The 14,580-nt window shown below is 33.1% G+C and overlaps 1 protein-coding gene across 2 annotated transcripts in view; it reads right to left on the bottom strand.

Moving 5' to 3' along the window:
• ODF2L (outer dense fiber of sperm tails 2 like) overlaps window positions 1-14,580 on the bottom strand; it is a 38,918-nt gene that overhangs the window by 14,681 nt on the left and 9,657 nt on the right. The window contains exons 3-9 of one of the 2 annotated variants that reach the window (XM_084874425.1): window positions 12,296-12,425; window positions 9,865-9,924; window positions 9,673-9,744; window positions 9,038-9,154; window positions 5,397-5,582; window positions 1,801-1,910; window positions 1,242-1,377 (exon numbers count right to left, since the gene is read on the bottom strand). In XM_084874425.1, the coding sequence (XP_084730551.1) occupies window positions 1,242-1,377; window positions 1,801-1,910; window positions 5,397-5,582; window positions 9,038-9,154; window positions 9,673-9,744; window positions 9,865-9,924; window positions 12,296-12,425 (811 nt within the window). The remainder of the gene's footprint in view (window positions 1-1,241; window positions 1,378-1,800; window positions 1,911-5,396; window positions 5,583-9,037; window positions 9,155-9,672; window positions 9,745-9,864; window positions 9,925-12,295; window positions 12,426-14,580) is intronic. The other variant, XM_084874426.1, reaches the window with a different exon arrangement.

The raw sequence follows: 14,580 nt of genomic DNA, 5'->3' as shown, positions 1-14,580 counted from the left end.
GATCAGGCTAGCAGGGGAGGGCAGTGAGGGGTGATCAGGCTAGCAGGGGAGGGCAGTGAGGGGTGATCAGGCAGGCAGGCAGAGTGATTAGGGGCCAGCGGTCCTGGATTACGAGAGGATTATCCAAGGGGTCCCAGAATGGAGAGGATGCAGGTTGTGCTGAGGGACTCCCAGCTCTGTGCATGGATTTCATGCACCGGACCTCTAGTAAACTATAGGAAAAGATACAGAAAAACTTGAACAAATTGCAGACTATAATGAATATTCAAATTTGGCTAGAGCTAAGAAGAACCAGTATAATACATCCCCTAGTTTCCTTTGCAGCTATATGGGACCATATGTCTAAATAAGTAGAAAAGTCGAGTGATATATTACTTGAAACTTGACTACATGGTTGGAGCTCAATAACAATTTTAACTATGAGGATGAGCTCCACACCTCTGAATGGCAAAATAGTAATATCTAACAGAGACTAGGTTATCTGATGCCATATCAGCTTTGAACTGCCAACACTGGCTTTGTTTTACATAAACATATTCCTTTCTGTTTTCTACTTACTGTCCTCCAAAAATAACATTATGAAATTGAAAATTATACCATCATTTTTAGTCAAGTCTCATCTGGTTACATGAATCTCTGATTGAGAACTCAAATATCCTTTTTCTCAGAAAACATAAAAGCTTCTTCCTCATCTTTTCTCTGGTACACGTACAAACCAATCACCCCTTGGATTTGATTGAGTTGGAAAATTCTTTCTGGTTATGAAGCAGCCAAGAACATACTTTCTGGTTTCAAACAGACCACAGTAGAGGTTTTATCATATCGTAACCATGACACCTAGAAATAATTTTATGCATTAAAGTTCATGTAATTTTGGATGATTCACTTAATTGCTAAAATGGGAGAATAAGTAAATTTTTTAGGTTGAGACAAAGAGACAGTCATTCAACTTCTTAAATCTTGTTTAATACTGCTAAAACCAATTTTAACATGTATCTTTGCATATAACTATAAAACTTAACCCCTATGTACAAATATGTGTATATAAATATATATCTATACAGACATGTAAATAAATGTAGATTTTTAGAAGTTTCTTATTATAATACACTTTAACACTCTGAGAAACATAAAGGACAAAATGATATAACAGCATTATTCTAAACATACTGTGATTTTAAGTTACTTGTACTAAGTAGACTAAGTTGTCATTACACAAAACACACACAAACACACAGTACCTTTAATTTTGTATTCTCGAGATTCAGAGTTTCATTTTCATATTCAATTGATTGAAGTTTTCTAAGAATTTCTTCACATGAATTTTTTCCCTGGTCCTCCATTTTCTTCAGGTCTTCTAAAAGATTACTGATTTGCCTTTATAAAATAAAATTATATATTTTATATAAGTTACTAAAATTTCAAAGAATATATTTTAAGTGTTTCTGAAATTATTTTGGTAGGGTTCATTGTTTCAAAAATTAATAAAAGTCATAGAACAAGGGAAATAGGAAGCATTCATCTATATAAAGTTACTACTAAGTAACCTTGAAAATACCAATGAAAAATTATACAACATTCTCTTTGCTATTCAATAAAACAACTAAACTGCCATCCACAGATATGTCTATCTCTCTCATTTACACAAATTTCAGGACAAGATTAAATAAAAGGATCATGTCAGGCAATAATTAATCTTTAGAAGCAAGTTATATATGACAATTTTCAATGATAATACTGAAGAGAATATACAGAAAATAAAGACATTTAAAAGCAAATATTCAGGGTTTATTTTCTTACTTTTTCATTGTTTCGATCTGAACTTCCAATTCGGTTTTTTCTATTACAATCTTCTCATAATGACTTTTCCAGGCATTGGAAGCTGAAATTGCTTCAGACAACTTGGCTTCCTAAAAAATGCATAAAGTACTCATCTTGTAATTTAGTAACACTTTGGTTTTGTACAGGGCCCTAAACACACATATGTTACAAACGAGGAAAAATCCTATAAAGCATGAAACTATTGTTATAGGAAATTTCAGTATACAACTCTGTATACAGAAAAGAATAATATCTTTATGTAACTATTTTACATGCACATAGTGGCAGTTCTAACTTAACATTTTAAGGATGTTGCTGAAACTATTTTCAAATATTGCTTTCTAACTAATGAAGATAATTCTCTATTTATTGTAGTTTTCATTTTGCGTTTTATATACAGAAGACACCAACAACCATATAAACATCAGAGGAGAAAGAAACTACCTGTAACTCCATAATTCCACAGCATTTAATAATGCAGCCTTATTTTATAATGATGCCAAGATGTTTTGTAGAGGTCACCCCCACTGGCCTTCAAACATTGTTACTATCAGCAAAGAGATGAAAAGGGTAGTGGTGGCTTATTCACTTTGAATGTGAGCTCCCAGAGGTAGAGATTTTTGTTTTATTCAGCCAACCTCTTGGTCCCTCCCCCAAGCCAGCAGGTTCTGATCACCTGATGGAAAACGGGGAACTGGGGGGAGGGTGATGGCAGGGGGCAGGGCCGGCTGCCAGCATCCAGGGAATATGGCCCTGATCACAGGCCAGGCCGAGGGATTGTACCTGTGCACGAATTTTGTGCACTGGGCCTCTAGTACTGCAGTAAAAGTTATGTGATTGTGGACTCTCTCAAAATATCTTATTGGACCATACTCACTCATCCTTCTTATGATGATGGGAGATAATAAAATGCCTTACTGAGTTGAGAATTTCACCTTTTCACTTAAAGGAAGCACTTATGATGATGGGAGATAATAAAATGCCTTACTGAGTTGAGAATTTCACCTTTTCACTTAAAGGTTTCTCTTTGGAGTACCAGAATTGCTAGCATCACTCCTCTTACACTTACACTTAGGGGCCATTATTAAGTAAAATAAGGGTTACTTGAACACAAGCACTGCGATACCACAACAGTCAATCAATAACCAGGGCTACATAAGTGAATAAAAGGCAGGGAGCATTTACAGTGTGAATATGCTGGACAAAAGGATGATTCATATCCCAGGTGAGACAAAGCTGGACAGCACAAGATTTCAGAACAGCATGCAACTTAAAATTTAAGAATTGTTTATTTCTGGAATTTTCCATTTAATATTTATAGACCACAGTTGAGTAAGGGTAACAAACTGTGGAAAGTGAATCAACAGGTAAGAGAGGGATTACTATAGCAATGGTAACAGTTAACACTTATTGGGTGCTTACTCTTTTCCTTCTATCATTCATCCAAACACTGAATAAATACTTATTGAGCATCTATTGTGCACAAGACATTTTTTGTTTAATTCTTACAGTTACATTTTTTCTATATTGAAGATGAGTATACTGTTTTCAAATTCTATGTAAATAAATTTTAATATGCACTGTGAAGTATAAGTTGGGTAATTATGTTATATTATAAATAAGGATACTTGGAAATTTTACCTATAAAATAAATGCTATGGAAAACTTAAGACGTGATATGATTAATTGATTTAACTACTTCAAAAGAGTAGTCAATGAAGGCTCCTCTGAAGAGATGTCAATTTAAAAGATACCTGAATAAAGCAGCAATGAGCACAGGGGTGCATATATCTTTGCTTATAAATGACTTAGAGTTTTTCTGGTATATACACAGGGGTGGGGTTGTTGGATCATACGTAGCTCCAATAGAGAACTGGATAAAGAAGATGTGGTAATATACGCAATAGAATACTACTCAGCCATAAGAAAGGATGAAATAGCATCATTGACACATGGACAGACCTTGAGAGCATTACGCTAAGTGAAACAAGTCAGACGGAAAAAGCTAAGAACCATATGACTTCACCCATATGTGAGACATAAAACTGAAACTTATGAACACAAAGCAGTGTGATGGATTTTGGGGAGTGGGACAGAGGATCTTATATAAGGTGACAGGAGAAGACTTGATTTTGGGTGATTTTATAACTTAGAAATCCACACATGAAACCTATATGTTCATATTGACTAATGTCACCCCAATAAATTTTATTATAAACAATAAATTAATTTTTTTTAAAGGATACCTGAATGATTAAAAAAAAAAAAAGAACCAGTTAATGTAAACCAGAAAGGAACATTATAGCCAAAGGCAACAGCAAACAAAACAGTGAAACAAACCAACTCCACACATTAGAGGGGTAGAAAGGAGGCTAAACATCGCAAATTATAGCATGGCCACCCACTGTTTTGACATATATTTTCTCATTGTTTTCCTCCCTATAATCATATGATAGGCAGAATTATTATCCCCTATTTTATAGATGAGAAAAGTAAAGCCTGGAGAGATTAAGTACCTTACTCAAAGTCATGAGGTTAACAAGCAGAGGAGTCCTCCTATACTATTACTTGGGGCCTGGGTGATATGACACTATTTAAATAGGAAATCATAAGACTGTTAATGACTTGATTGGTTTGGTTTTTACCACTCAAGAATATTTTCAAGCTTTCAACTAGGTCTACAATCATCTAGATTTTGAACCTACAATTCCTTTAACTAGTTAAATTCTTCTGAATGTAGGTAAGTTAACTATTAGTCTTAAAACGTTAATACTTGAGTTTATAAAATATTGCTTTGTTTACATAAGTGTTTGTGCAAGTCTGTTTTCGTTTCGAAAAACCTCTAATAATTCTGTAAGTCTTAACATAAGGTTCTAAGAGGTGGGATATCAATGAGACATTAAAAAGTAAATATTTTATTAATTGGTATCTGAGTAAATATAATAATTTGTTAAAAACAACAAAGCACTAAGTCCATTTGCAACTCTGTACTACACACAAAGATAACTTTCACATGGTGCTGTTTACGTCAGAGAATGGTTTTAAATGCACTACAGAGTTTAAATGAATTACTGAATAAAGACATATGGTCAAATAACATAAATCAGCATTTCCCAAACTGGTGTTCCTCAGAAGCAGTTCCAAGAGTTGTTTTGTGGGTAAAAGAAGAGTTCTGTGGTTAAATAAGTGGTGGGAAATTCTGAGTTCAATATCCTTCATTCCACTGTTTCACTCTTACTGAAATCTCCTCAGGGCCTCTAATATGCTAATGGGCACTGTAAGTCTCCAAAGGGAAATGTGTGTGAAATGTTACCCTTAGTTGGCCATAGAAGCTCTGGGACACAATTAACATAGCCTTTAAGTTCCCAAGGAAATGCTGATATAGTTCTATATGTAAATTTGACATTTTATATAATCTTTCAAAAAGAAAGACTACAGCAAAAAAAACGATGAGTTTTTCTATTATCAGTAGCCTTAAGAGAAGAATAAAATTATTATATTAAGCATCATGACATGAACTGCATAAGCTAAGTACATAAAATAGTTCAGTAAGAAAGAATCTAGTATATACTAACCTGGTTTCTAATCTGGGAAGTAAGGTTTTCAATGTTTCCAGTAAAATGTTCAATCCTTTGTTTGTAAATTTTAGATGCCTGTTTTAGGGCCATAGCTTTTTTCCTACTTGATTCTTTCATTGCTGCTGTCTCATGCTTATTATTTTTCAATTGCAAGTTCCATTGGACTATCTTGGTCTCTAAGCTCTAAAAAAATATCAGCAACAATTAAACTTTTAGAACTCCAATATTTATGTAAACATTGCAATAGTATGTAAATAATCTACCACATGAGATTATTAAAGCATTCATCACATGATTAATAAAAAACAAAATAGTGAAGATAGATGATTTTACCAGTGTTTATCTCTAACCAGTTAGAGAATGCAAATTTAAAATATACAATCTACATAAAACAAATGCTACTCTTACTATGGATAACAATATTGCTGATTATAGTACAAACATTAACTTCCTTGAAACTGTTGTGATTTTAACTAGAACTTCACATCTAGACTATTACACACAGAACTAGTTATCTTGAATAAAAAAAAAAATAGTTGAGCTAGAGACAACACAAACAATAGGTTCACCCAAAATATGATCAAAATCAATAGATCCTGAAGGGTATGGATGAGATAAACATACAGGTATTTACCAAACTGTAGTAGAATTAAGGGGCATGCCTTGACACTTAAAAGAGTTCATCAAAGATAATAAAAGTACTGCTTTACCCAGTGAGTAGTAGTGGAAGTTATTATCCCAAGACTGAATGAGGTTACATAGAGGAATGACTATTAGTTTTAAAGAGCGAGGTTAAAAAGATGTCTGAAGGCATGTTTCAGTCTATTGAGTTTGATGATGTTAAAGAGCATGACTGTTTTCTTATATCTCTTGATGACATAAGAAGAGAGGCTACTAGGCTGGGTTAATGATGAATATGATTTAGTGTGACTACTCTCATGTTTTTCTCCCAAAATTATTTTAAGAGTTTGTATGTAAAGTATTTGAGTACTAAGCATCTAAGAATTTAAAGACCTAAGATTTTAATGCTTTTACATTTTCAGAAAGTTGTGCAGTACTTAAAAGAATGTAAAATTATTACAGAATTTAAGTTTTAGTCTCAATGAGACAATAATTTTAATTTTTTAAAAAGCAAAGAAGTCACAGTAGAAAATGGGCCTTTACTACTTAACTCTACGACCAATAACTAACTGCTTTATAACTTTTACTAAAATTGAGATCTTAAATAAGATTTAAAGACTTTATTTCTTTGAAGAGTGACTAGACAGATGGGAGAAGCAAAATATTTTTAAGTTGTCTTTAAAAATCTATCTTAAACTAAAAACCCCAGGGATGTTTTACTAAGTAGTTGGGGGAAAATAAGTAAGAGCAGTAGGGTGTCTACTTAAGAGAAACAAAGACCCCATAGGAAATACAGCTGTCATTCCTCGATGAGACCACGGGATGTCATCATCACACCATGAATAATTGCTATCCTATTAACCTTTCACAACACTAAAGGTGAAGCACATTTTCCAGCCAAAACTTTCTCACTAGATTTATCAAATCCTACACTTAAGCACTATTATGGAGTATAACTAAACTATCAAATTATTTTTAGTTTCAGAAAAAACTAACCCCTCACAGTCATTTGCCAAATGAAGAGACACATTTAAAAACAACTATTTGCCTTTTCACAATTCCAAATAACTATTAACACTGCATATTATAAAGATAATTATTCTCTGTCTCTTCTAAAATATGAAAACATTCTAACTCTAATTGTTATAATAAAGATCTGGAAAAAAATGAGTTCAAAGAATCTTTGAGGTAGTTCTCAGAGAATTATAATGTAATGTATATGTTTAAAAGACTCAATATAATGAATTGCATCAACAATAACTAAAAAAACCTGAGATTTATGTTGCCAGAGTTCATTTAGAGTTGTTACTAAATCAACTTAAACCTAAATCAAAGAACTGAATTCTGACATGCAATTACTTCTTAATGTCTCAAATTCCAAAAGTGTAAGATGGAATGTAGAAAAACCAGCAATCAAATGCAACTTCTTTTAGTCATTTATAAACCAGTTTAATTTTTAAAAAGTAAATTGAACTTCAAATATTACACAGAGGGCTCGCAATTGCAAAATCTTAGGAGTTTGGCCTTATATTTTTTCCCCTCAAATTATCAGAAATATAAAAAGTAACTGTTTACTTTTAAAAATCACTTAATAGTTCATTTCTGAATTGAAAATAAATTCAAAAACTTCCCCAACTGCTATTTGAGGACATAATTAAAAACTGTGTAAGTAAGGTAAATTATAGTAGATGATTACTTGAGATATTAAATCACATGTAGTCCCTTCTATTGACCATCATGAGCAATGCAATAACAACCCTTAACTCATAGGCAGTGCCAGGACACTGATGCAGAGGGCGCAGCGCATCTATGGGGAAAGAGCTTAAAAGCACATGTTGGGGGACGGAGGACAAAGTTTTACATCCCCCATAAGCCTGTTAACGTCCCTTTGATGGGCCAAAGCTCATTGAAGGGGAAAAAAAAAGAAACACACCAAGTGTCCTCTTGAAACACGTGCCACAGATTGCAGAAGTCTGCTAAGATTCGGGAGTGCAAAAGCAAACTAATTTAACCCAGAAGTCCTCACACTCAGTAGGGATTGTCTTTGTACACTTCTCTTCTGAAAGTGAGAACACTACTTAGTTTCCTTTGGCAAAAATAATTGCAGCAAATCCAGATAGCTAGTGTCATATCATAGCCACCTTAACTTCTTATAGCAAGTGACTGTGAGGCTTCCTAAACAATTTTTAAACCATACAATTTAAACCAAAAAAATGTCTCTTATTCATACTGCTAAAAACTATACAACAAGATTACTTGATTATCTAAACACCAAACCTAGGATAGCTGATTTTATTTTTTAAATATATTTTATAGATTCTACAGAGAGTAAGGGAGAGGGATAGAGAGTTAGAAACATCAACGAGAGAGAATCATCGATCAGCTGCCTCCTGCACACTCCCTACCGGGAATGTGCCTGCAACCAAGATACATGCTCTTGACCAGAATCAAACTTGGAGACCTTTAGTCCTTAGGCCACTGCTCTATCCCCTGAACCAAACTGATTAGGGCAGGGTAACTGATTTTAAAGTTATTGGCATTAGTAAACATAAAAATAATAAACATTTATTGAATGCTTACTAAATATGTGAGAGAGTATGTATGTATATATACATAGATGTGCCCCCCCCTCCGCCAGATAAAGACCAGAATACTATATTCCAAAATATAAACAATTGTTTCAGTTTTTGAGTTATTTTAATTTTTTTCTCTTTAACGTTACAAATGAATCACAATAAACATAAATTAACTATATAATGGGAAAGGATTTTTAAGTAATTCAAGCTCTATAACCCTTCCTAGAGTGGTACTAAAAAGAGATAGCATTTTATTATGAAGGCAAGTCTTTAGGCAGCCCAGAAATCTTAAGATTCAGATTTGCCTCAAATATTACATTTCCCATAGCAACACTTAAGTTGAATTCTTTCAAAACCACCAAATTTCCAGAATTAAGGAAAGGCTTTATAGTAGATCATTAATTTAATCACAAACTATAAAAATAAATGAATATTTATAACCTTTATGTATTCTCTTAATTTATCATTTTCTGTTTCTTTTTTATGTATTTGGAGCTGTAGTCGTTCATGAACTACTTTAACTGATTGTGAAAAACGGCTGGCTTTCAAAGCATTTTCCTAAAACAGAGAAAAGAAATGTGTTATTTGATCTATTTCTCCACAATCTTTAACTTTACCTGTATTTAAACCTGAACTAAAAAACTGATAAAAAACAAAGTAACACTTTAAATAAACCATATTACACACCCCCCATTACACATGTATTTTATGGACTGCTATTAGGGATGTTTTCTCTTCCCTCCTTTTATTTAATTATCTCTTTTAAAAATTCCCATATATGCTCCTAAGTAAAATTATGGGTATATCTAAAATGCTCTATAATACAAATTTATACAAAGTTCCTAACATACAGTAATTTAAGCCACATACCTCGACAAAACACCATAAAAATCTAACAGAAATTTTTTTTTTAAATTAAGATAGGCTATTTGCTATGTAAAATACCCAAATAATCTAAAAATCTTTGTGTGTCTGGCTCTCATATCCTATTTCTGGGGATATGAGAGCCAGGATGAAAAGAAGGGAAAGGAGTCAATTTTAAAAAAATAAATGAATTAAGCTCAAAATCTGCTTACCTTTTCATTCTGAAACAAACGTATAAGTTCTTGGATATAGGTCTCCTTTTCAAGTACCTTCTTCTTAAGATCCTTCAGCAAATATAATGTTAGAGTTAGGAATATCATAATTTAACATTAGCTAATTTTATAAAGCCGAGCAGCATATAAACAAAAATGTCAGGAGAATAGACACAAGTGTAAAAGACTTACAGTATTTTCACTTTCATTATCAGTTAGCTCCTCTAATATGCTGGATAAACTGTCACCTATCTGTGGGGAAAAAAGGCTATAATCAGTGTTCACAAATTAAATTTCTCCATGTAAAAAATAGAAAGTGGAACAGCATCAACTAAGAAATGAACATGGACAACTACAATGCACAGTGCAGATTTTTAAAAATGTTAACATCAGAAAAATTTTTGCCTAAGTGTTCCAAATCATGTTTTATCTACAATTCAAGAAATTAATTAATTCACTACATGAATTTCTAAATAATGTCTCAGAAAGTATAAGCCAATGACATAAAAATCACAAAAAAAAATATTATAGGCAGTGGAAACTCACAGTGCTATTAATAAGTAGGTAAAAAGCATAAAAAATCTAATTTTACCAATAAGAATTATTTTTAATTATTGTGAATCAAAACAGAATCCTATGTAGACATCTGAAATGAGAAGAAGAATGTTTACTCTTTTGAGTATTATATTCCTGCTTGAGAATGTGAAAAAGCTATGTATTCCTTGCACCTACAAGCACATATGCTTTGTAACTGTAATGCAAACTGTATACACAATTTCAGAGAGTTCGTGGACTTTCATGAAACCCTCCCATATGCTCCATAAGGTCACACAGTAGAATTGCTTGGTACATGTTTTCATTTCTCTGAGTGTCCACAATTTATAAATGAATGTCACAACAGCTTTATCCATGACAACCAAAAAGTAGAAACAACCCAAATGGCCATCAACTGAAAAATGGGTAAATAAAAATGGTATATCAAAGCACTGATACATGCTCAACATGAATGAAACTTGAAAACACTGTTAAATAAAAGAAGGCAGTTATGAAAAACCACATATTAAATGATTACATTTATATGAAATATCCAGAATCAACAAATCCATAGAAACAGAAAGTAGGTGATATGCTTAGGAGGGCTGGGAGGTGAAATTCCAAAGGGCACGAGTTTCTTTTTGTAGTGATAAGATGCTCTAAAATTGTGGTGATAGCTACACAATTCTGTGAATATACTAAAAGTTACTGAGTTGTATATTTTAAATGGGTAAATTGTATGGAATGTGACTGTTATAAAAAGAATACATGAATGCATAAATGTAATGTACACAGAGCTTCAATTCTATGAGTACTTTATTATAATTGGCTGAAATGAATTATAACATCATAACAAAGTTTTTGAGATAATGAAAATATATTTCTACAAAAATATATTGCTCTCACATAGAACTATTTATGAAACATTAAAAGGGTTAGTTTAATGATTGCCATTTCAAACAAAAATTCAAAAATTCCATCTCAAATATACCAACATTTTAATTTCTATAGTTTGAAAAATAATATAGCCGTCAAGCCGAAGCCGGTTTGGCTCAATGGATAGAGCGTCGGCTTGGGGACTGAAGGGTCCCGGGTTCGATTCCGGTCAAGGGCATGTACCTTGGTTGCGGGCATATCCCCAGTAGGGGGTGTGCCGGAGGCAGCTGATCGATGACTCTCTCTCATCGATGTTTCTAACTCTCTATCTCTCTCTCCCTACCTCTCTGTACAAAATCAATAAAATATATTTAAAAAAATAATAATAACATAGCCGTCAAGTGAGAAATATCGACATTTAGCGATTAGCTAAAGACTGAATACCAACAAGTAAGAAGGTGTTCTAAAGCTTGTTTCACACATTTAAACGTATCTCATTCTTTTGTTAACATTTCCTCCTGTTTAAAAGTCTTCTTCATATTGGATGCAGAAAGATTAGCCCGACAAAATGTAAGAACCACATACACACATAGTTAAGACACAGTATTAATACAATCTAAAATATATTACTGTTTTCAAAGAATACACTTTTTCTTAGTAATAAAATCATTCTTTTGTACACAGTAATAAATACTGCCAAGTTTATTAAAAGTAATAGACTCTATTACCCAGTACATTCGAGTAAAATGAAATCAAAATAAGAACTTAAACTATAAAGTATTTTTGGCATTTATTTTGATAAAATTAATATTATACAATCTATTTTTTTGTCCCTAACTCAAACTTTAGTGAACTGAAATTTTAGAGATTTCTATTCCACACACAAAACATTATAGAAAATAGATATATTTCATCTTTCACAATATTTTGGTTTTAAATTCACTCGTGAAAAAAGCTGACTCTCTAGTTCAACTCCAGGTAAATCAGCCACCAAGGTAAACAGTGTATAGCTTAGCCTCTTATCAAGTGCATGACTGAGACTATCTTTGAGGAGAAGAATTGTGGAGTAAAGGACACTGATAAGCCTGCATTTTTTTTTTTTATGTCAAATGCCAGTAAATGAGCATAACTACTTTAAGATATGAGTTAGTGCAATCTGAACGTTATGTTAACTTTTAATTTCACTAGATGTTCACAAGTCAAAAGTACTCACATTTTCAAAACTAACTTCTTCAGTGGTGTCCTTACATGGTAAACGTGATTCTACAGAATAGGTTGCCAACTCAGCTTCCTTAAATGTTGCTTCCAACTCAGTCTTTTCATTTAGGATGTCCTGCTTTAGACTAATTAGATATGCATGAACAAAATTTATGTTAAGTCTGCCACATAAATGAGGTATATTTTTATGCATATATATGATAACTTACCTAAATATTACAGTTCCATAAATTGTTCTGCAAATTATCACTGGAAATGTAATAAACTTTTCAATACTCCTATATTTTTTTCTACATTTACTATAAACAGAAAAGCAGCTTTTTAAATGATCTACACTAATAAAATGATCTACACTACATGCTAACTGACCATACCTTTGTGACACCCACCAGCCAATCAGGAGTATGCAAATTAAACCAACAAAGATGGCGGACTAATTTGAATACACAGGCAAGGAGTGGCTGGGGACGGGGGAGGGGGGGGGGGGCGCGCGCGCTTGTGTCGCCATGGCGACAATGCAGGCATTCCGCACCACCCCAGCCACTCTGGGCTTCTGGGCAGTGTGGGAAGGCAGAAAGGTAGCCTCCGGCCAGAGCAAAGGTGGTGCTGGCAGCCAGGGGAAGGAAGGCGCAGTCTTGCACAAACCTTCGTGCATTGGGCCTCTAGTAAGATATATAAAACATAAAGAGCACCAACAGCAGTGTTTTCACTGTACCATTTGATCATTAGTCAACACCCCTTTTCTGGTTTGTAAAACAATCTGTGGGAGTGTCTTTTTTTCTTCCCTTCCTTCTCCTTTATTTCAAACCCAAAATACTTCTTTCTTGATCTTATGCCCAAGCCCTTTCTTGAAACTTACTACTCATCAAAAATAAATAAATAAATAAATAAATAAATCCTGAGAATGAATAATCTAAACAAGTAGAAAACAAAAAACTAAAGTTCTCCATATACCTAAAAATCCTTTACATTTGGCTTGATAATAATTATCATTCAGGACAAAACTGATAGTATTTGCCTTCTTCATTATGTTTTACCTAAACACTAACTACTGTGTATCACTCTAAATTTTTTTTTGGGGGGGAGGTCACATTGTTATATTCTGAAATCAGGGTGCTTTCTACAATCTCTGTCACTCAGGAGGAAGTCTTTAGCTGTCTATCCTGTACGTGCTTCATTTTTATAGAATAAGTGTCTAATGCTTTGCCAAATATCCCAGAGATGGGTTGCATCAATTTTGTAACCCCCAGGAAGGAAGGGTCATGGAAAAGGGCTGAGGGAGCTGGTGAACTAGGAATCTAGGAATGTTTAGCAACCTTCCAGAAGCAAGACTCCAATGTAGGTTTGCTGTATATGGTCATTAAGAGTCCAGCAGCAAGAAATTTTATTCCAGTTAGAGATGCTCCTAAAAAATGCTGTTATCACCAATAATCTTAATAGCAAGGGCAACACTTGAGTCAAAAAGTGACCTAGAAGAGTTAGACTTAAGTATAGAGAAATTTTGAGAATACCTTAACTTGTTTATTATACGTAAATTTACTTTTATGTAAGCACAGTTATTTGGAATAAAAACCTATCTATAATTAAGGAGCTTTTTCAATATTTATAAATAAAATCCCAAGTCTTTCTTTAATTGGCAGCTTTTCTCTTTCTTTATGGAACACATAATGGCTCATCAGCACTTGATGGCATCTTAGAGACTATGTCAAAAAGTAGACTGTATTCTTAAAGCACCTCTGGCTTAAAGTGATGGGCCTAAGAACATGCTGGCTCTGAATGATAATTGTCCATTATTAAAAACTATGGGCAGAAAGTCAAGAATGATTCTATATGACTGAACATTTTCATTTATAACAAGCTAAACTGGATGCTGGACCATACCATCCATACTAACAATATTGGTATTTTAAGATTGTCATTTTGGGGAGCAATAAGTCATATAAATAATGAGTATATGCCTCATTCTATAATAAAAAAGCAAAATATGAAAAATAAATAAAAAATAAAAAAGCAAAATATGGCAGGTATTTGTTGAATGACAATATAGCAAGTGACAGCATATTGGTGCTCATGAACTACATTTCCAATATTTCAGAATTTATATCTTTACTTACCTTAGTTAAATCACTTTATACCTTATAAATTCTTAATAAGTAAGGTTTCGTTTTTAATTTTATTCACTGAGATAAAAAAAAAACTAGTCAAATTCTGCTAAATGAGTATATTGTAATAATTAAATATGCTAACTACTAGATTTGAAGAAGATATTCTAGAAAGAAT

This window comes from Pipistrellus hanaki, assembly GCF_964339955.1.
Source record: "Pipistrellus hanaki genome assembly, chromosome: 2".
NCBI lineage: Eukaryota > Metazoa > Chordata > Mammalia > Chiroptera > Vespertilionidae > Pipistrellus > Pipistrellus hanaki.
The sequence above is the reverse complement of the archived record's forward strand: the minus strand, read 5'-3'. Positions and strand labels throughout refer to the sequence as shown.